General features: G+C 43.3%; 1 protein-coding gene across 1 annotated transcript in view; it reads left to right on the plus strand.

The window, feature by feature from the left end:
* LOC127655607 (LIM domain-containing protein 1-like) overlaps positions 1-21,386 on the plus strand; it is a 69,039-nt gene that overhangs the window by 30,458 nt on the left and 17,195 nt on the right. The window contains exons 3-5 of the mRNA XM_052143494.1: positions 11,369-11,436; positions 11,612-11,674; positions 13,591-13,721. Of these exons, the coding sequence (XP_051999454.1) occupies positions 11,369-11,436; positions 11,612-11,674; positions 13,591-13,721 (262 nt within the window). The remainder of the gene's footprint in view (positions 1-11,368; positions 11,437-11,611; positions 11,675-13,590; positions 13,722-21,386) is intronic.

The raw sequence follows: 21,386 nt of genomic DNA on the forward strand, positions 1-21,386 counted from the left end.
GTTCTGAAATAATTTTTAGGGGCTTAGAACCAATAAAAACATAAAAAAAGACAACAAATCGAGATAAACTAGTCAACCTTACTTAATGACTAGTTACTGGATGACTAGTCGACCATCCTCAACCATTCCTTCTTTGAACAACTGGTGGTAAGGTGATTTGAAGCCAAGCTTCATTTGCAGACAAATAGTGCTAGAGCTTTTCTCAGAACTAACAATACTTTTCTGAGCCATTTTTTCCACAATGGTGCCCTAGCAAAGTTACCACAGATGTAGTTCATTACTTTAAAGACCCAGTGAAATCACTATTTAACTCTTTCCCCGCCAAACACAGAATTTTCCGTGTTTTATGAAAAAACGCTTCCCCGCCAAACACGGAATTTTCCGGGTTTCCGTGTTTTAGGTGTTATACGGTAAGGAAGACCCCGCCGCATGTTTTGAAAGAGTACGCAACTCTTTGATCAAAGAAACAGACTGCGATCGTCTCAAACATGAAGAAGTGGAGTATTGAGAAGCTCAAAATATCAGACATAAACATGCCTTTTTATCAGCTTTTTGTCTGAAATGTTGTTTTTTGACAAAACCGACCTCTGTTCAAGTCGCAATAAAAAAAGAACAAATGAAGATAAAATAAAATAGTTTTTTTGCCTAAAAGCAGAGGCTCAGATCTTTATTGTGATATATAGCATCTTCATATATTCATGGAAGAAAATATTCTGCGGGCCATTAAAATTTAGCGAAAATCGTCAAAAACCCTGGCGGTGGCTGGCAACTTTTTTTTAAAAACGCTGGCGGGGAAAGAGTTAAGTTCTACAGATTTTCCAATAAGAATCAGATTTTCCAATAAGAATAGCTAAAAAGTATATTCTAAGTGACCAGTCATCTGAAGCTCTCACAATGGAGGGTAATTATTTGGAGGAAGGGCATAGGGATGATCACTTCTGAATGGGATGCGCCAAGCAGGTGCTGGACGTGAGGAAAGTTGCTGGAGTTAATTTATATTTTTTGTGAAGTCTGAGATGGTTTCTTGAGATGTATAGCTCTAGTATGTGCTCTTTATTGTTTATGAAAAGTGTATTGTGATCTTTTTCTCGCTTGTTTCTCATTCATCTGCATTGCTTGCACAACGACAATTGGACTTGCAGGAAGGATCAATGTTTTGAAGGAATTAATCATGCTCACCATTTCTCATATTACAGCAGAACAGTGATAATTTAATTATAGCACATATAACGTGGTTTACACCAAGTTAAGCATGCAGGGATAATTGAATTACCCAATAAATCAGACAGTTGATTGAATTCTAGTCTGAATTCCTCACATTTTGAAATAAAATGTACAGTTGAAGTCAGTTAAAATACACCTTAGCCAAATACATTTAAACTCAGTTTTTAACAATTCCTGACATTTAATCATAGAATTCATACCCTGTCTTAAATCGGTTAGAATCAAACTTTATTTTAAGAATGTGAAATGCCAGAATAATAGTAGAGAGAATGATTTATTACAGCTTTTATTTCTTTCATCACATTCACAATGGGTTAAAAGTTTACATACAATTTGTTAGTATGTGGTAGCATTGCCTTTAAATTGTTTAACTTGGGTCAAATGTTTTGGGTAGCCTTCCAGAAGCATTTCCCAAGGAATTTTGGCACATTACTCCAGACAGAACTGGTGTAAATCAGTCAGGTTCAGGCATGAAAACTCCTCACCTTTCGGCGAATTTCGCCGTTTTAAAAACAAAATGGGTCACCTACGTGACTTGTGCAGATCCGATGAAAAAACATTTGGGGTGGGGGGGGGGGGTGTTGGGGTGTGTGTGATGTATCTATAGTTACCATAAACTTCGTGGCTTTAAAAACCAATCCAATCATTCCTAATGCCGAAACCTGACAGCCAATCCGAGTCAGAGTACCTGCTATATCTCTATAGTTACCATAAACTTTGCGGCTTTAAATACCAATCATCATTCCTAATGCCGACTGACAGCCAATCCGAGTCAGAGAGTACGGCAGAATTTTTTTCAAAGTCACACCGCAAGTCTGATAACTGGACACACTGCCGAACAAAGACAGTTCTGCACGTCGAAACGCAAGCCTGAGGTAAGTTAGCTTACAATGTTATTTGCATTCTCTATGGGTTCCGGAGGGCTCGCACTAACGTGCTTTCATACAGTACATGACCTTAACTTGTGCAGCGATTGGTGGAAACAAATATACCTCTATTAATAATATTTAACGAAGTGACTTCCAATAATTTCCTCAGTGCATAACTTACTTGATTCCACAGACATATTCTCCATCTGTAAATGTTAGAAAGTTATGCAAATATTTCCATTTTGCTGTCATGAGTGGACGAGCCTTCAGCAGGCTAAACTTCCGTGAACGAGCATGCGCGCCGAACAGACGGAGCCTAATAGAATAGGAGCGCTAATAATTCTGACTAAAATATACATTAACACTAAATAATAAATAGATTTTGCTAATATATTTGTTGTTGATGGTGAACATAAATGTGCTAGAGAATTTCAAACCTACAAGTGTATTTTTATGATATCAGTTTTGTTTTTATTTTCATTTTAAGTTTAGTAAATTTTACTACTTCTTTAAAAAGCAGTATTTTGTTTTTAGATCGTAATGTTTGCAATGTTAGAGTGTAATGTGATTTGACCCCTTTTTGGATAGACTGAAAGGTTGCATTCACTGTTTGTTTTCATAGCCTTCAATATGAACATTGTTTGTAGGACAATATTTACCAGGATATGAAATAACTTTTTTTTGTTTAAATTAAATACAGATTTAAAAAAAAAAAAAAGAAAAGAAAAAAAAGTTAAATACTGAGATTATACCATCAGCCATTTAGCCCCAAAATTCAGATTTCTTGGCAATTGCCCAACCCTAACTTATGGCATGCTTTAAATGCTGAATTTCCATTTAAATAAATTTCCATGTAAATACTTGCCTCCACACATTAAAATGGCCCCCATATTTTGTATGTTTTATGTGTTACTATATTTTCAATTTATTCTTTGTGCAGCAAATGTGAAATGAATGAGAAAAATTAAAATGTGCTATATACAGTATATATAAATTCGATTGGATTGGATTTTTTTGCTGCCGTATTCTTCTCACCTTTTTTACCCCTGACCAGTTTTCATGCCTGCAGGTTTGTAGGCCTCCTTGCTCGTACATGCTTTATCAGTTCTGCACACAAATGTTCTATCAGATTGAGGTCAGGGCTTTATGATGGCTACTCCAATACCTTAACTCTGTTGTTCTTAAGCCATTGTGGAGGTATGTTTGGGGTCATTGTCCATTTGGAAGACCCATTTGCGATGAGCTTTAAATTCATAGCTGATGTCTTGAGATGTTGCTTGAATATATCCACATAATTTTCCTTCCTCATGATGCCATATATTTTGTGAAGTGCACTAGTCCCTCCTGCAGCAAAACACCCCTACAACATGATGCTGCCACCCCCATGCTTCACGGTTGGGATGGTGTTCTTCAGCTTGCAAGCCTCACCCTTTTTTCTCCAAGTATAGCGATGGTCATTATGGCCAAAAATGTCAATTTCTGTTTCATCAGACCAGAGGAAAGTTCTCCAAAAAGTAAGATCTTTGTCCCCATGTGCACTTGCAAACTGTAGTATGGCTATTTATGGCAGTTTTGGAACATTGATGGTTATGTTGATATAGGACTCGTTTTACTGTGGATATAGATACATGTCTACCTGTTTACTCCAGCATCTTCACAAGGTCCTTTGCTAGGCAAGTCCTTGCCTTGCCTTGCCTAACTTGTAATGATTTTTGCCCAGGTTAACACTTTAGATATGCATTTTTATGCATTCAGTAATTTGTTGCATTTGTGATTTAGTTAAATTCTAAACAATACCTACTGAAAATATATTATTCATTTGCAGTTTATTTATTGGTATTTTGTCCAATACTGTCTATTTTCTGCCACAGTTTCACTGTGAATTTCCTGCATGAATAATGTAAATTGAGGTGACCAGATTTCTGAAATCATTGAAAATTCATTTTACTTTTTAAAAAAAGGGGACAAATCGGATTTCAAGTATTTTGACCATGGTGAATGTGGTAATGTGCTGAACTATGCACTGTAATTTGTATGTTGGTTAAACTTAAAAAAAGTAAGTTTACTTTAATAGTAAATCTAAGTTGATCTGGCAAAAATATAAAGTTAACAAATCATGGAAATATTTTTTTATAGTGTGGGATATCATGCTCTATTTAATACTAGCCTATGTCTCAATGAAATTCAAACACAGAGGTAAAGTTGAACATTTTGAGTGCTCTTCTGTTTTATCTTCAATGAGTTCATTCTTTTCTATGCTGTATAGATGACAATGGTATAAAAGTGAACTAAACAAACATGTATAAACAATGAGGAACTATTGCAGCTGACTCCATATCACAAGGGTCCTGCCCTTTCAGGGCTCCAGACTAATTTCTTTTACTAGGAGCACTGTAGCCCCTAACTGAAAATTTAGGGGCACAGGCAGAAAATTTAGGGGAGCACATGTTAAATCGAACTGCAATGCTATTATTCACATTTTCCCCATTTGAAAGGTATTTCTGATAAATGCTTTTTTAATAAATGCAGAAACTACAATGTGCTGTTTTATTTTAGATCACAGTCACATTTTAACTGAAGCCCCTCCTCCTGTCCTTTACGAGTTACTCGCGCAAACGCGAGTTTAAATGCAAATTTATAATCCAGAGGTCAAATTCGCACGAGCAATGCGAGGCAAACATGTTCTTTGCGTTGCATGGGAACGCACCAATATGGACGATGAGTGAGACACATGAGTGTAGATGACGTTAACCACGCAGTTGACTTATCACTCACAGACCCAACTCTAGCAGACTCGCTCCCTTCTCGTTTTTCAATCATGAATTAAAAAAAACTTCAGCAAATTTGCATGTCGCACATGTGAGAGTAGTTGAAAAAAATACTCGCACTTTCTCAAAAAATAGTCGCAAAATTCGTGAAGAATGTAAACATTTAGCATCTAAAATATATTTTAGCATATAACACAAAAATATTCAATATTGTTTAATAATGATAATAATAATTAGCATTATACTATTTTACCTAACTGATTGCATATCTCATATATTTGCAGATATTTGATTATACATTTTTATTTTTCCATGTTATTAATGTCATATTCTTATTCGGGTATATGTTAATACAATAAATGAGTAAATATGTGATAAGGTGCTTCCTTTAGTCAGTGTGTGAATATAACTAGTGCATGAGGAAGGGAGAGGGGATGGTGGGCCAATAGCGCTGAAATACACAACACACTGATTAAAGAAAAAATTCTTGATTTTTATTTGTTCATCTGCGGGGATTAATTTGACTACTTTTCACCAGCATGTTATAGTTTGTTCTGGAATTCCAGCATTATGATAGCCAAACTTTCAATACAATCCTGTGCCAAATTCAGAACATGTTTAAAATACATAACAATATAACTTGATAACATAAATAGCTAGTTTGTGCCTTACTTTGAAGCTAATAACAATTATGGTAATTCTCTTCAATTGGCTGGTCCTGTTCTTAATGGCAAAACAGTCCCAACCAAGTAATCAGTAAAGGAAAAAGGAATTGAAGCTGCTATAGCGAGCAGCCCCCTCTGTTGGTCAAAATACACAACACATGGTAGGCTTTGCTGCTCGGGCTTTCTTGCAATGTAATATTTCACTATGATCACTGGCTTGAATGCTCTGGAAAAACAGGGACATTTATGTGGACTGCTACCTAAAAATAGGGTTTACAATGAACATGGCTTTTGGAGTGCAGTAAATTTACATTAGGGTGACCAGTCATCCCCGTTTTCTGGGGACAGTCTCGGTTTTTGGTGGACTGTTCCTGGAAAACGGGGACGTTCTGATGTGCTCATGATGCGCTGTGCTCACCGTAATGTAAATTTCCTGCACACCAAAAGCCATGTATTTGTAAACCCTATTTAGTACTACAGTATGTTTTACAAATGAAACATATTATTAGTAGTACCAAACACATCGTTGGCCTACTGTGCTGCACTGAACAAACAGTTGGTGCATCGTAATGTTGAACGAGTGCTTAAATCTGTTTGCTGCATTTGTGAATGTGACAGAAAGCATAAACAAAACTTTAGCCTACCTAGTCATTACAAATCATGTAAAACTACATGGAATCTGGTGTTTTTATGAAACAAGGGCTATAATATTTTATTCTGTATACTGTATTTCCACTTACATTCATCTCCGCAAATTCCGTGGGATGGTGCTCATGGAGATGGTGCTTAAGGTTTGAAGTGTTTCCCGCTTGAGCCCATTCTTTTTTGTGACAAACCTTACAGAGTGGGTATCAGCATTGATCGGCATTGATGGTGCCTCATGGGTCTTTTACATACCAAAAGTAATCCCAGATAGCGGACTTCAACTGCTTTTTTGGCGGAAATAAAGGTTCAGGCTCGAACATGTCTGAATGATGCGCTCTTGCTTCACTTCTGATGTGCTCGTGATGCACTGCGCTCATGAAACCTGCATTTCACCTTTGAAATTGTGTGACAGTCTAAAGTTACATGAGGAAGGTGCAATTTAAAGATATATTTTATCTCACCAAGTTTATATGATGCTGTGTAAATGTCTTAATTCAGCTGATTTGGATTTTAGAAAAATTCTGAAAACAATCTGTCATTATATTCATGCAATACCATCAATGAGAAGATATGATATGGTGTGATAATCCTCCGTTTTAAAACCGAGGTATATTGTGAAACCTTGAAACCATTACATCCCTACTGAGCAGTAATCATTCTAGCACTAAAATGAAAAAATTTATATTGCAAGAAAACTCACTTCCCCCTGTTAAATGATCTCTAAACATTTTGTTTCGTTTGACTATTACACTGTGTCTTGTGTGTTAATGGCAATGACATGAAGTCTTTCATTGAGTCTAGAGAGGGTTAACTACATCAGTTAGAAAACCCGTCTGCTGAAAATGTGTGGAATGTTCCCCCTTTCCTGTGGGATGGGAGAGGTCTATCTGTCTGTCTGTGTCTGTCTGTTGAGGTAAAAAGCCAAAAACAGCCCCGATTGGGACAGGAAGTCCTCACCGTGGGCTAGAAAACAGAGTATCTGATGTGCTCACAGTGTGCTGACACTTTCTTAATGTATTTTGCCACTAATCTGTCTAAACTCTCTGCTTGTTGAAATCAATCAAACCTTTCTCTCATGTGATTAGAGTTTAGGCCCTGGTTTATTTTTACCCTCATCAGCAAACACAGTACAATACCCTCATTTTTGCTAAATGTGTTTTATGTGGCTCAATGCATCGCTGGAGTTTCCTAGTGAAATGATTACAGGCGCTACAACGAGAAATCTTTTTTTACACTTTTACACAAATCATGTGTAAAACAACAGATTAGGCCTATCTGTTCATAAATTATTTTCACAGTGCTCCTCACATAATGCTATCTTATGACATCTAAACACTTTTACATTTGCACATGACTTTTAACAGTGATACATTTTAACGATTGCCTTACATAACCAACTAAATATCAAGCTTGTTCAAGTGCGATCACATTGTGCGGTAGCTCAACTGATAGAACGTTGCACCAGAGATTGTTTAGCCCGACACGGATTACTTGTATTAAAATTAATGGAAGAAATTGAATTCCCATCTTACAGGTAAAAACAGCCTATCACAGGTTAGTTACATCGAAGTGATGTGGTGGAAACAGCAAAGTGGACCCAGATGTCATTATATACAACATCACTGCAAGGAGATAACTTGGCTATGCAACCAAGCTGAATTTGTGGGAAGTTTTAGTGACCTCTTTGTTCATGAATGAGGTGTGCATTAGTACAGGAGTATTCAATGTGTGGGCACCTGTGAAGGGAGCTGCTAAGGAACGCTAAGGAAGCGCTCTGTGAACTGTATGGGGCTATGAGCGAACTGCAGAACGCTCACCCCGATGGACTGTTTATTGTCGCTGGAGATTTCAACCATGCGAATCTCAAGACAGTGCTCCCTAACTTCCATCAGTATGTGGACTTTTCAACGAGAGGGGCGAACGCGCTTGATCTTGTTTATACAAACATCCCAGGCGCGTACCGGGCGGAGCCCCGCCCCCACCTCGGCTACTCAGACCACATCTCTGTTATGTTAATTCCAGCATACAGACCGCTCGTCAGACGCACAAAGCCGCTTCAGAAGCAGGTGAAAACCTGGCCAGCAGGAGCCATCTCTGCTCTTCAGGACTGTTTTGAGTGTACTGACTGGCACATGTTCAGGGAGGCTGCAACATATGGCGATTCTACCAACTTGGAGGAATACACAGCAGTGACCAGCTACATCAGCAAGTGCATTGATGATGTCACTTTCTCCAAGACCATCACCACACGCTCCAACCAGAAGCCGTGGATGACTGCGGAGGTGCGCACGCTGCTGAGGTCCCGAGACTCCGCCTTCAGAGCAGGCGATAAGGCAGCCCTAAGAACAGCTAGGGCCAAACTGTCACGGGCAATCAGAGAGGCAAAGCGCGCACACGCCCAGAGAATCCACAGTCACTTCCAGGACAGCGGTGACATGCGGCGCATGTGGCAGGGAATCCAGGCCATCACCAACTACAGGACAACATCAGTTGCCTGTGACAAAGATGCCTCCCTTCCAGATGCGCTGAACAACTTCTACGCTCTGTTTGAAGTGCAGAACGACGTGGCGAGGAAGACCACCCCTCCTCCCAACGACCAGGTGCTCTGTCTTACCATGGCAGATGTGAGGAAAACTCTACGTAGAGTCAAACCACGGAAGGCTGCTGGACCAGACAACATTCCTAGCAGAGTGCTCAGAGGATGTGCAGACCAGCTAGCAGATGTTCTTACCGACATCTTCAACATCTCTCTGAGCAGCGGAGCACCTGGGCCTGGACACCTCCCTCTGCAACTGGATCCTGGACTTCCTGACTGGGAGACCTCAGTCAGTCCGGATCGGGAACAGCATCTCCACCACCACCACTCTGAGCACTGGGGCCCCCCAGGGCTGTGTGCTCAGTCCACTGCTGTTCACTCTGCTGACTCACGACTGTGCAGCAATGCACAGCTCGAACCACGTCATCAAGTTCACCGATGACACGACCGTGGTGGGTCTCATCAGCAAGAATGACGAGTAAGCATACAGAGAGGAGGTGCAGCGGCTGACGGACTGGTGTAGAGCCAACAACCTGTCCCTGAATGTCGACAAAACAAAAGAGATGGTTGTTGACTTTAGGAGAGCACAAGGTGAACACACTCCGCTGAACATCGACGGCTCCTCTGTGGAGATCGTCGAGAGCACCAAATTCCTTGGTGTTCACCTGGTGGAGAACCTCACCTGGTCCCTCAACACCAGCTCTATCACCAAGAAAGCCCAGCAGCGTCTCTACTTTCTTCGAAGTCTGAGGAAAGCACATCTCCCACCCCCCATCCTCACTACATTCTATAGAGGGACTATTGAGAGCATCCTGAGCAGCTGCATCACTGCCTGGTTTGGGACTTGCACCGTTTCGGACCGCAAAGCCCTGCAGAGGATAGTGAGGACAGCTGAGAAGATCATTGGGGTCTCTCTTTCCTCCATCAAAGACATTTACAAAAAACACTGTATCCGCAAAGCAACCAGCATTGTGGACGACCCCACACACCCCTCACACAAACGCTTTATCCTCCTGCCGTCTGGCAAGAGGTACCAAAGCATTCGGGCCCTCACGGCCAGACTGTGTAACAGCTTCTTCCCCCAAGCCATCAGACTCCTCAATACTCAGAGACTGGTTTGACACACACACACACACACGTGTCCTGAGTTGCACTTTAATTACTGTCACTTTATAACTGTCTGCTACCTAAATAACTGCTATGTGCATAGAACAATATCTTGTAGTATGTTATGTTTACGTTTTTAGGAACTGTCATCTTTTTGCACTACTGTGTACTGGTCGGCGCTGCACTGTTTCTATTGTCCTGTTCATTGTCAGAAATTTGTTGTACTGTCCCCGTACTTTTTGCACATGTTTGCACGTGCACTTTATATAGGTATATATATGTATTTATTTCATTGTGTAGTCTCATGTGGTCCTGTGTTGGTCCTTTGTTGTTTTTATGTAGCACCATGGTCCTGGAGGAACGTTGTCTCGTTTTGCTGTGTACTGTACTAACTGTATATGGTTGAAACGACAATAAAAACCACTTGACTTGACTTGATATAGGCTCAAACTCAAGTGAAGTGAAAAATGATTGGAACTGCTGTTAATTATACAAGTCCATATCAAGATGTTGTAGGTGGTAATATCCCCTCAGTTACAGTATTGTTTAGATATGAAAACCCAATAACAACGCCAAATGGGACTATGCGAATATGTCTGGTTCTGTCTGCTGAATAAATTACATTTCCTACATAACTGCTGCAGAGTCCGGAAACTAATAACTCTGTGCTGATGCGGCAAAAGACCAAGGATTTCTTTATTGCTAAATCCTATCCTAAATGATGATTTAACTATGTCCTCTACATCCATCTCCTGCATTAATGAAGCTGCTGGATAGTTGTCCATTTAATCGGTTTTGCTACGCCGCTGGTCCTAATGCGAGAATGCGCATTAGCAGGACCGGCCTGAAAATTGCATTTTTATAGAAACACAGTTTATGATACCGTTGTTGTAATTTTTTACTGCTGATTTGTTTTTCGATCATAATCTTGACCAACTACTTTGGAGATTTATGTTTTATCCCATTCAACTAGATAGGAGATGTACTTCTATGCCACTTGTATCCATAGAAAATAGTTGCCCGGGAGCGTTCCAAAGATGGCCACTGAGTGAACTGACTGCAAAGCACCAGGGTACGGGTGATGTGGTTGCTTCATCGATTGTATTTTTTGTCTCACATTTGCTACTTATGACTCTATCGATTAAGTTTAGGTTTAAGGCTTAGGGTAGGGTATTGATATTAAACACGATAGAGCATTAAAAATCTCATCTGTTTGGGAGAACTTGCTTTTTCACCTCGGAACTGCCTCGATATGTGTAATGAAGGACGTAATATAATTTTGCAAAAATGTCACCACAGTCACAGAATTTTCATGATTAAAGATTATGAAAGATCATGATTAAATATTATGCTTCAAGCTGTGTCATTTCTGCACTACTAGCATCACAACACAGAATTGCAAAAATAAGGTTTCTTTAACAAATCCCCTTTCTTCCATTGGTAGGCAAACCAAAGGAATATTTATAATTTAGTGTCATGTAACAATGCATAGTAACCTCTAGGTTTGTCTGAAGTGCCTCTGAACTGATGGTAATATTTTTCTGTTGTCTGCAGGTCGAAGGCTCCGGGGGAAAGCCTTTTACTTTGTCTGTGGGAAAGTGTTTTGTGAAGAGGACTTCCTGGTATGATGCTGTCTTCCTCTCTTTTATGTCATTCCAGTTACTAAAAATGCTGTTTCATCTGAAAAGTTAATGTTGTGTGGGTTACAGAAAATGAGGTGACGGAAAGGAACGAGAGTTGGTTGAACTGGCTCACATGGCATTGTAATCCTTTTGACTTCTCTCTTGTCTTTAATAGTACTCTGGGTTCCAGCAGTCTGCTGACAAATGCAATGTGTGTGGACATTTAATCATGGATATGGTAAGTTGGATATATACCTTGGATGTGTCCCAATTGTATAGTTGTTTAAACTCTTACAAGCATCTTTACATTGCTTACAGTTTATACAGTTAAATAGGCCATATACAGTGGGTACGGAAAGTATTCAGACCCCCTTAAATTTTTCACTCTTTGTTATATTGCAGCCATTTGCTAAAATCATGTAAGTTCATTTTTTTCCCTCATTATTGTACACACAGTACCCCATATTGACAGAAAAACACAGAATTGTTGACATTTTTGCACATTTATTAAAAAAGAAAAACTGAAATATCACATGGTCCTAAGTATTCAGACCCTTTGTTCAGTATTTAGTAGAAGCACCCTTTTGATCTAATACAGCCATGAATCTTTTTGGGAAAGATGCAACAAGTTTTTCACATCTGGATTTAGGTATCCTCTGCCATTCCTCCTTGCAGATCCTCTCCAGTTCTGTCAGGTTGGATGGTAAACGTTGGTGGACAGCCATTTTCAGGTCTCTCCAGAGATGCTCAATTGGGTTTAAGTCAGGGCTCTGGCTGGGCCATTCAAGAACAGTTACGGAGTTGTTGTGAAGCCACTCCTTCGTTATTTTAGCGGTGTGCTTAGGGTCATTGTCTTGTTGGAAGGTGAACCTTCGGCCCAGTCTGAGGTCCAGAGCACTCTGGAGAAGGTTTTCGTACAGGATATCCCTGTACTTGGCCGCATTCATCTTTCCCTCGATTGCAACCAGTCGTCCTGTCCCTGCAGCTGAAAAACACCCCCACAGCATGATGCTGCCACCACCATGCTTCACTGTTGAGACTGTATTGGACAGGTGATGAGCAGTGCCTGGTTTTCTCCACACATACCGCTTAGAATTATGGCCAAAAAGTTCTATCTTGGTCTCATCAGACCAGAGAATCTTATTTATCACCATCTTGGAGTCCTTCAGGTGTTTTTTAGCAAACTCCATGCGGGCTTTCATGTGTCTTGCACTGAGGAGAGGCTTCCGTCGGGCCACTCTGCCATAAAGCCCTGAACTGGTGGCTGCAGTGATGGTTGACTTACTACAACTTTCTCCCATCTCCCGACTGCATCTCTGGAGCTCAGCCACAGTGATCTTTGGGTTCTTCTTTACCTCTCTCACCAAGGCTCTTCTCCCCCGATAGCTCAGTTTGGCCGGACGGCCAGCTCTAGGAAGGGTTCTGGTCGTCCCAAACGTCTTCCATTTAAGGATTATGGAGGCCACTGTGCTCTTATGAACCTTAAGGGCAGCAGCATTTTTTTTGTAACCTTGGCCAGATCTGTGCCTTGCCACAATTCTGTCTCTGAGCTCTTCAGGCAGTTCCTTTGACCTCATGATTCTCATTTGCTCTGACATGCACTGAGCTGTAAGGTCTTATATAGACAGGTGTGTGGCTTTCCGAATCAAGTCCAGTCAGTATAATCAAACACAGCTGGACTCAATTGAAGGTGTAGAACCATCTCAAGGATGATCAGAAGAAATGGACAGCACCTGAGTTAAATATATGAGTGTCACAGCAAAGGGTCTGAATACTTAGGGCCATGTGATATTTCAGTTTTTCTTTTTTAATAAATGTGCAAAAATGTCAACAATTCTGTGTTTTTCTGTCAATATGGGGTGCTGTGTGTACAATAATGAGGAAAAAAAATGAACTTACATGATTTTAGCAAATGGCTGCAATATAACAAAGAGTGAAAAATTTAAGGGGGTCTGAATACTTTCCGTACCCACTGTAGATAGATGACGTTGTAACTCAGGCAAATGTTTGAGATCACCCTAAATTCCAACAGAATTAGATTGAATTGATGTTGTGTAGAGCTGTTTGCTTAAGAATTATGTATGCAAATGTAGATACAGTACACACATGAAATGTTTCGTTTTTAGCTGCCTATTGTTTGGTGTTTCTCCTCAGATCCTGCAAGCTCTAGGAAAGTCTTACCATCCAGGCTGCTTCCGCTGTGCCATCTGTAATGAGAGTTTAGATGGAGTGCCTTTCACTGTGGACACTGAGAATAAGATCTACTGTGTCAAAGATTACCACAGGTGATTTCATTTGTATTTGTGTTCAATCAGAACTCTAGTTATATTGTTTACTTAATGCTTATTATCATACCAAATTTTGGGTGCGTGTGTGAATGATGGAGTTGGTAATTGGGGGGGTTCTATCCTCCAAACCACACTGGCATACATAAAGGCAAGTGTCAACTATATAATGAAGGAAAATTAAAAGAGTTTTAATGTAACGATATCTGTTTGCATAATCAGTGATTTGATACTTTTAACATCACTGTTGCTTCAAGATTTGTTTACTCTTTAAATTTAAATGTGAATTTTAAGGTATGTACCTGTTCAGTATCCTGTGTGACAACAAGCCCATGTCTCTCCTGTTTGGTCAAATCTGTTTATTAATTATATTTTCTGATTTAGCATGGTGTTTTTTAAATAAAACTTTGGCCAAAACTGCCAAAAGTACAACACTGTTATCCTTATCCAGATATTATAAAAGCATAGTGTTGATGGCAGCTGTTGACTTTATGAATTTTCTGGGAGAGCAAAGATTAACCCCAGAAGCATTATATACTGATCAGCCACAAAGTTAAAACCACCTGCACAATATTATGTAGGTCCCCCTTGTGCAGCCTAAACAGCGCCAAACCTCAAAATTCTGAGATGGTATTCTTCTCACCGCAATTGTACAGAGCAGTTATCTAAGTTACTGTAGACTTTGTCAGTTCGAACTAGTCTGGACATTCTCTGTTGACCTCTCTCATCAACAAAGCATTTCTGTCTTCAGAACTGCTACACCACTGGATGTAGTACATTCTAGAGACTATATTCACAAGCTTACTGAAGAGCCAACAGATCTGCAGTCTTGTTAAATACCCCTCTCTCCCCCTACTCCATCCACCTTTCACTTTCTAAGTCATACAGTGGCCCCAATAAGTATTTGGATGCTAAATCCACACTTTAAAAATGTATTGTAACAGGTTCAAGTAATGAGAAAGTGGGAGACAGCAAATCAAACTCAAAGGTACAGTTATCAATAATACAAAACACGTTCGCTTGAATGCGCAACAGTTTTTCTTCAGAGAGTTCACTCCCACACACACAGACGTCGCTTGTCAGCTGTCACTCTGAGGTCTGGCCGCCTTTTTTATTTCCCCCGTCCAATTGCGCACTTCGGTTTTGCTGTGAGTTCTGCTCGTCGCAGTGACCTCAGAACGGCCCCAGATACTGCATGTGCTGCTGCCAAACATTACTATAAATAATGATGTCATCCAACTAGGCAGCAGCAAATGCAGCATGCAGTCTGAGTACCCTTTCCATAACACTCTGAAACGTAGCCGGGACCCTAAAGAAACAGAGCGGAAGGGTCACAAATTGGTGTAAACCAAACGGTGCGGAGAAAGCCGTTTTCCACGGGACATCGGCGTTAAGGGGATCTGCCAATATCCCTTTGTTAATCCAGTGTCGAATAAAAGCAAGCTGTGCCAGTCGAGCAGTTCGTCAACATGAGGCATTGGAGAAAGCGGTGTGGAGAAAGCCGTTTTTTTCACGGACATCGGCGTTAAGGGGATCTACCAATATCCCTTTGCAAGCCGTGCCAGTCGAGCAGTTTGCCAACACGAGGCATTGGACAGCCATGTGTGCCCCCATCAAATTTTGACTCCAAGTTAACTTTCCTATAATCCACACAGAACCGGACCAAGTCATAGCTCTTAGGCACCAGAACCACCGGGCTGGCCCATTCACTGTGGGATTATTCTATTACCCCCATATCAAGCATGACCTTTAATTCTTCCTGTACTAGCTGTTTCTTGTGTTTGGATAAGTGGTAGGGATGACTATGTACCACTACCCCTGGGGTTGTCTCAATGTGGTTTTTTACGAGATTAGTGTGGCCAGGGAGAGGAGAGAACACAGAGAAATTATTTTGCAACCTGGCAACCTTTGTACTCTCCGTAACTACCGTCAACAAGGATACAGGGACCGCCTCTCTCCATTGTTTTAAAAGGTTGAGGTGGTAAATCTGACATCCCCCAACCCTATCCTTATGCACTACCTCATAGTCAATTTCCCCGACTTGTCATGTGACCTCAAAGGGGTAATTTTGTGAGTAATTTCGAGCTTGACTTGGGCAGCAATACAAGAACTTTATCTTCCTCTGCAAACTCCCATAGCCGAGCTCCCCTGTTATACAGCCGGGACTGAAGTTATTGCACCTGTAGCAATTTCTCCTGTGATAGTCGCCCCAGTGTGTGGAGTTTTACTCTCAGGTCAAAAACATATTGAATTTCATTTTTGCTCTGTGAAGGTATCACTCCCAATTTTCCGTCATGACGTCTAACACGCCATGGGGCTCATGCCCATATAACAATTTAAATGGAAAAAACTCAGCAGCAGCTTGCGGGACCTCTCGAGCTGCAAATAACAGGGAATCTAACCACTTATCCCAGTTTCGAACATCTTCGTGCACAAACTTATGAATCATATTTTTTAAGGTCTTATTAAATTGTTCGACCAAGTTGTCCATTTGTGGATGTACACGCTTGTTCGAATCAATTTAATACACAATAATTTGTACAGTTTACATAGTGTACATGACATAAAAGCAGTGCCCTGATCAGTGAGGATTTATTTCGGAACCTCCACTCAGGAGATAACTCTGAAGAGTGTCTCCACAACACTACATGCTACGCAGAGGCACTGCTTCTGGATAACGCGTTGCATAATCCACAAGGACTAGCGCAAAGTGATGCCTGTGGGCAGTCCTTTCTATTGGCTCATTGAGGTCCATGCTAATTCATTTGAAGGGGACCTCAATCAACAGTAGGGGTCGCAATGGCACTTTTGGAGCAGCCGGCAGCTTCACCAGCTGATATTCATGGCATGCTGCACACTACCGGCGAACATCCCCGTGAATGCCAGGCCAATAGAATGTGCCATGAGACAGCTTATTGTTTTCCCCTGTCCCAAGGGTCCTGCCATTGGATTATGATGACCTTCCTGGAATAACATTTCCTGACGGCTCTTTGGTACCAACAACTGGGTCATATCTTCCTTTGTGTGAGTGTTCTGTGTCACTCATTACAACCGATCTTTTATAATTGAAAAATATGGATATGTAAGTGTGACACCTGGCTGAAGACATTGACCATCAATCACTATCACTTGGTCAAACGCATGCCTCAGGGTTTCATCTCCTGACTGCTCTAGTGGGAAATCCCCTACCGGGAATTTACCAGGATGACACCTCCCCTTCCCCAGCGTCAGCCTGACATGGAGCAGCCACAGACGGCCCAGGCCATGCCTCCCCAGCCAGCGCTTCGCACATCCCACACAGTTCACTTTCTCACAGGACCCATCGGCACACAACCTCTTCAATAATGAACAAAAAAGCCAGCCAATTATTTCCCAAAATTAGCTGATGGGTGAGGCGAGGACTAACTGCCGCCTCAATATTATGCTTTTGTCCCTGGAATATTACCGTGATGGTCACTATAGGATGATCATGAATATACCTGTGCACATACCTTATCTTCACCCAATTATTTGCCTCCAATTACCACTTACAACGGTACCCTTACCGCTTCATCTCTCCCCAGACAAATGCTTGCATTTACTGAATTTACTGAACGTCTGATCCCCTGAGATTTTCACGCACAACAGTCTCTAGAGTTTACTCAGAATGGTGCCAAAGACAAAAAAACCAGTGAGTGGCAGTTCTGTGGATGAAAACACCTTGTTGATGAGAGAGGTCAACAGAGAATGACCAGACTGGTTTGTGCTGACAGAAAGGCTATGGTAACTCAGATAACAACTCTGTACAATTGTAGTGGGCAGATTAGAATCTCAGAATGAACAACGAAACTTGAGGCGGATGGGCTACAACAGCAGAAGACCACATCTGGCACTATTAGGACCATAGTGTTCCAAATAAAGTGCTTAGTGAGTGTAATATATATATATATATATATATATATATATATATATATATATATATATATATATATATATATATATATATATATATATATATATATATTATACTGTTCAAAATTAAGTTTAAAAGAATTTGGACACTTTCAGGTTGTCAAACATTACCTGTATGAACTTGAGGGGAACTGGCTTCATAAAGCCGCTAAAAATCACTGTGACACAGTGTGGCAGCGGGGGCGTGGTCAAGTGCCCGTCCGAGAGAGAAAAGCGGTAAGGGCGCTCACACCTGGGCTAAATTATGTCTAACACCTGTCTCTAATTGCAGTAGAGTGAGGAGAGCGGTTTAAAAAAGCCAGCAGCCACAGAGGAGGGGGAGACGGAACAACAAACTCAGCGTTTGAAGTCCCTGCTGTGTTCTACATTGTTGCAAATACTGTCATTAAAAAAAGAGAATTAAAATCTTACCGTGCCCCGAAGACCTGTTTCCTGTCCTCCATCATTTAAAGAGTGCTACACTGGTGCCGAAACCCGGGATCGTTATTAGGAAACACCTGCCGTCAAAGGATGGAACAGAATCGCCCCGTAGAGTCCTCCCAGCTGGCGGAAGTCCTCCAGTCCCTCGCCACACTCCATCAGAGCCACCAACAATCCCTGCTTGAGCTCCGGCAAGACCAGGATCGTCGCTTCTTTGAGATCATGCGGGCTCAAGCAGAGGACCGGCACGCCATCCGGAGCCTCCTCAGCCAGGAGGCCGCTCCAGCCGCAGCCGCGACCCCGGACACCCGCGCCACGTTGCCCCCACCCGCGTTGCAGAAGATGGGGCCGGCAGATGACCCAGAGGCGTTTGTCGACCTATTGGAACGCACGGCGGAAATTTGGGGGTGGCCCCAAGACCAGTGGGCAGCCCGTCTAGTCCCTCTTCTGTCCGGGGAAGCACAACTCGCGGCCCAACAACTGCCGGCAACAAGCCTCCTGGCCTACCACGACCTGAGGAAAGCCATCCTGCAACGGGTTGGTCGGAGCCCGGAGGAAAGTCGGCAGCTCTTCCGGGCCCTGAAGCTCGATAAGTCCGACCGCCCGTTTGCGTTCGCTCAGCGGCTCCGTGATGCCTGTCGGAGGTGGCTGCTCGCGCGGGACCGCGGCGTCGAGGAACTAATCGACCAGGTGGTACTGGAGCAGTTTGTTCAGCGTCTGCCCCGGAAGACGGCCGAGTGGGTCCAGTGCCACCGCCCGGCGTCGCTGGAGGAAGCCGTCCAACTCGCGGAGGACCACATGGCGGCGATTCCCAGGGCGGATGAGCCCTCTCTGTCTGTCTCCCCTTCCCCTGTGTCTTCCCCTGTTTTTTTTCCCTCCCCTCTTCCCTCTCGCTCTGCTCTCTCCCCAGGGTCCGTTCCTGCCCCCGCAGGCGCGGAGCGCTTGCGCGCCCAGCTCCCCGGCCTTGGGAACACCCGCCAAGCCCTTCCCCATCCTTCAGCCGCTCTCCTCCTCAGGTGGGGGCACCCGCCAGCACGGGTGCGGCCGCAGCGCCTGGGCCGGTCTGCTGGAGGTGCGGAGACCCGGACCACTTCCGGGATCAGTGTCCGCTGATGGAAATAGGGGCAGTGGTGCGGGTCTCCGATGTTCCGCAGGCTGCCCCGATCGGGCTGGAGTGTACCGGATTCGGTAAGAATCTAGGGGTACATACCAAGCTTTGTTGAATACCGGCTGTAACCAGACCACCATCCACCAACGCTTGGTTCAACCCGGGCTTTGGGCTCAGCTAAACTGGTGAGGGTAAGGTGTGTGCACGGGATGTTCACAAATATCCCGTGGTGACTCTGGCGATCAAATTCAGGGGAGAAAAACATAGTGTAGAGGCAGCGGTTAGTTCTCGCCTCACCCATCCGCTAATTTTGGGTACGGATTGGCCGAATTTTAGAAAGTTATTGGAGGGAGTTTGTGCGGATGGGTCCTGCGTGAAAGTGAAGGGGTGTGTGATGTGCGATGCTTTGGCGGGGAGGCGGAGCCAGGGCCGTCCTCTGCTGCTCCGAGTGACGTGGGAAGGGGCGAGGTGGACGCTCCTCCTCTCCGGGAATTCTCGGAGGGGACTTCCCTTGGAGCAGTCGCGGGATGAAACCCTTAAGCACGCCTTTGACCAAGTGAGAGTAATCGATGGTCAACATCTCCGGCCGGGTGTCGCCGTTTCATACCCGTATTTTTCACTTATTAAAGATCGGTTATACAGGGTGACGCAGGACGCCCAAACAAAGGAGGAAGTAACCCAATTATTGATTCCACGGAGCCGCCGGAAATGGTTTTCCAGGCGGCTCACCATAATCCCATGGCCGGTCACCTAGGGGAACGGAAAACACTTCTCCGCCTAATAGCCCGTTTCTATTGGCCGGGCATTGGCGGTGACGTCCGCAGGTGGTGTGCGGCGTGCCGTGAATGTCAGTTGGTAAACCCACCGGCCACCCCAAAAGCGCCATTGCGCCCTCTACCGTTAATCGAGGTCCCCTTCGAAAGAATTGGAATGGACCTCGCCGGGCCATTAGAACGGTCAGCACGCGGACATCGCTCGTGTTAGTCCTAGTGGATTACGCGACGCGATATCCGGAAGCAGTGCCTCTGAGCAACATCTCCGCACGTAGTGTTGCAGGGGCACTCTTCAAGATAATCTCCCGGTGGGGATTCCCAAGGAAATCCTCACTGATCAAGGCACGACTTTTATGTCACGGACACTGCGCCGAACTTTACGAGCTCTTGGGCATCAAATCGATTCAGCACTAGCGTTTACCATCCTCAGACAGATGGCCTAGTGGAACGATTTAATAAAACGCTCAAGAACATGATTCGTAAATTGCGTACACGATGACGCTAGGAATTGGGATAAGTGGCTAGACCCCTGTTATTTGCAGTACGAGAGGTCCCGCAAGCCTCCACCAGGTTCTCCCCGTTTGAGCTGCTGTACGGGCGACGCCCCGCGGTGTCCTTGACGCCATCCGCGAAGCATGGGAGGAGGGACCTTCTAATAGTAAAAATGAAATTCAGTTCGTTCTTGATCTTAGAGCAAAACTCCACACACTGGGGCGGCTAACACAGGAAAATTTGCTCCAAGCTCAAGAACGCCAACGCCGGCTGTATGACAGGGGTGCTCGGCTAAGGAATTTGCACCGGGAGATAAGGTACTCGTATTACTCCCAACATCAAGCTCTAAATTACTCGCCAGGTGGCAAGGACCCTTTGAGGTCACACGACGAGTGGGGGATCTCGATTATGAGGTTAAACGTACCGATAGAGGGGGCGCGCGTCAAATTTATCACCTCAACCTCCTGAAATTGTGGAGGGAGGAGGCGGCCTCTGTGACGTTAGCCACGGTAGTTCCGGAGAGGGCGGAGCTCGGTAAATAAAATAAATAGATAAATAAAAATTACAATCTCGACACTCCGGTTACTTGTGGGGACCAACTCTCACTGCGGCAGCTCACAGAGGTTTCGGAATTACAAAGGGAATTTGCAGATGTATTCTCCCCTCTACCGGGCCGCACAAACCTCATACAGCACCACATCGAGACCGAGCCGGGCGCGGTGGTGCGTTGCCGCTCTATCGCCTACCCGAACATAGAAAGAAAATAGTCCGGGAAGAATTAAAGGCCATGCTGGATATGGGCGTAATAGAGGAATCCCACAGTGATTGGTCCAGCCCGGTTGTTCTTGTCCCCAAGAGTGATGGGTCTGTTCGATTCTGTGTGGATTAGTCAACGCGGTGTCTAAATTTGACGCGTACCCA

Source organism: Xyrauchen texanus, chromosome 15 (assembly GCF_025860055.1).
Source record: "Xyrauchen texanus isolate HMW12.3.18 chromosome 15, RBS_HiC_50CHRs, whole genome shotgun sequence".
Classification (NCBI taxonomy): domain Eukaryota; kingdom Metazoa; phylum Chordata; class Actinopteri; order Cypriniformes; family Catostomidae; genus Xyrauchen; species Xyrauchen texanus.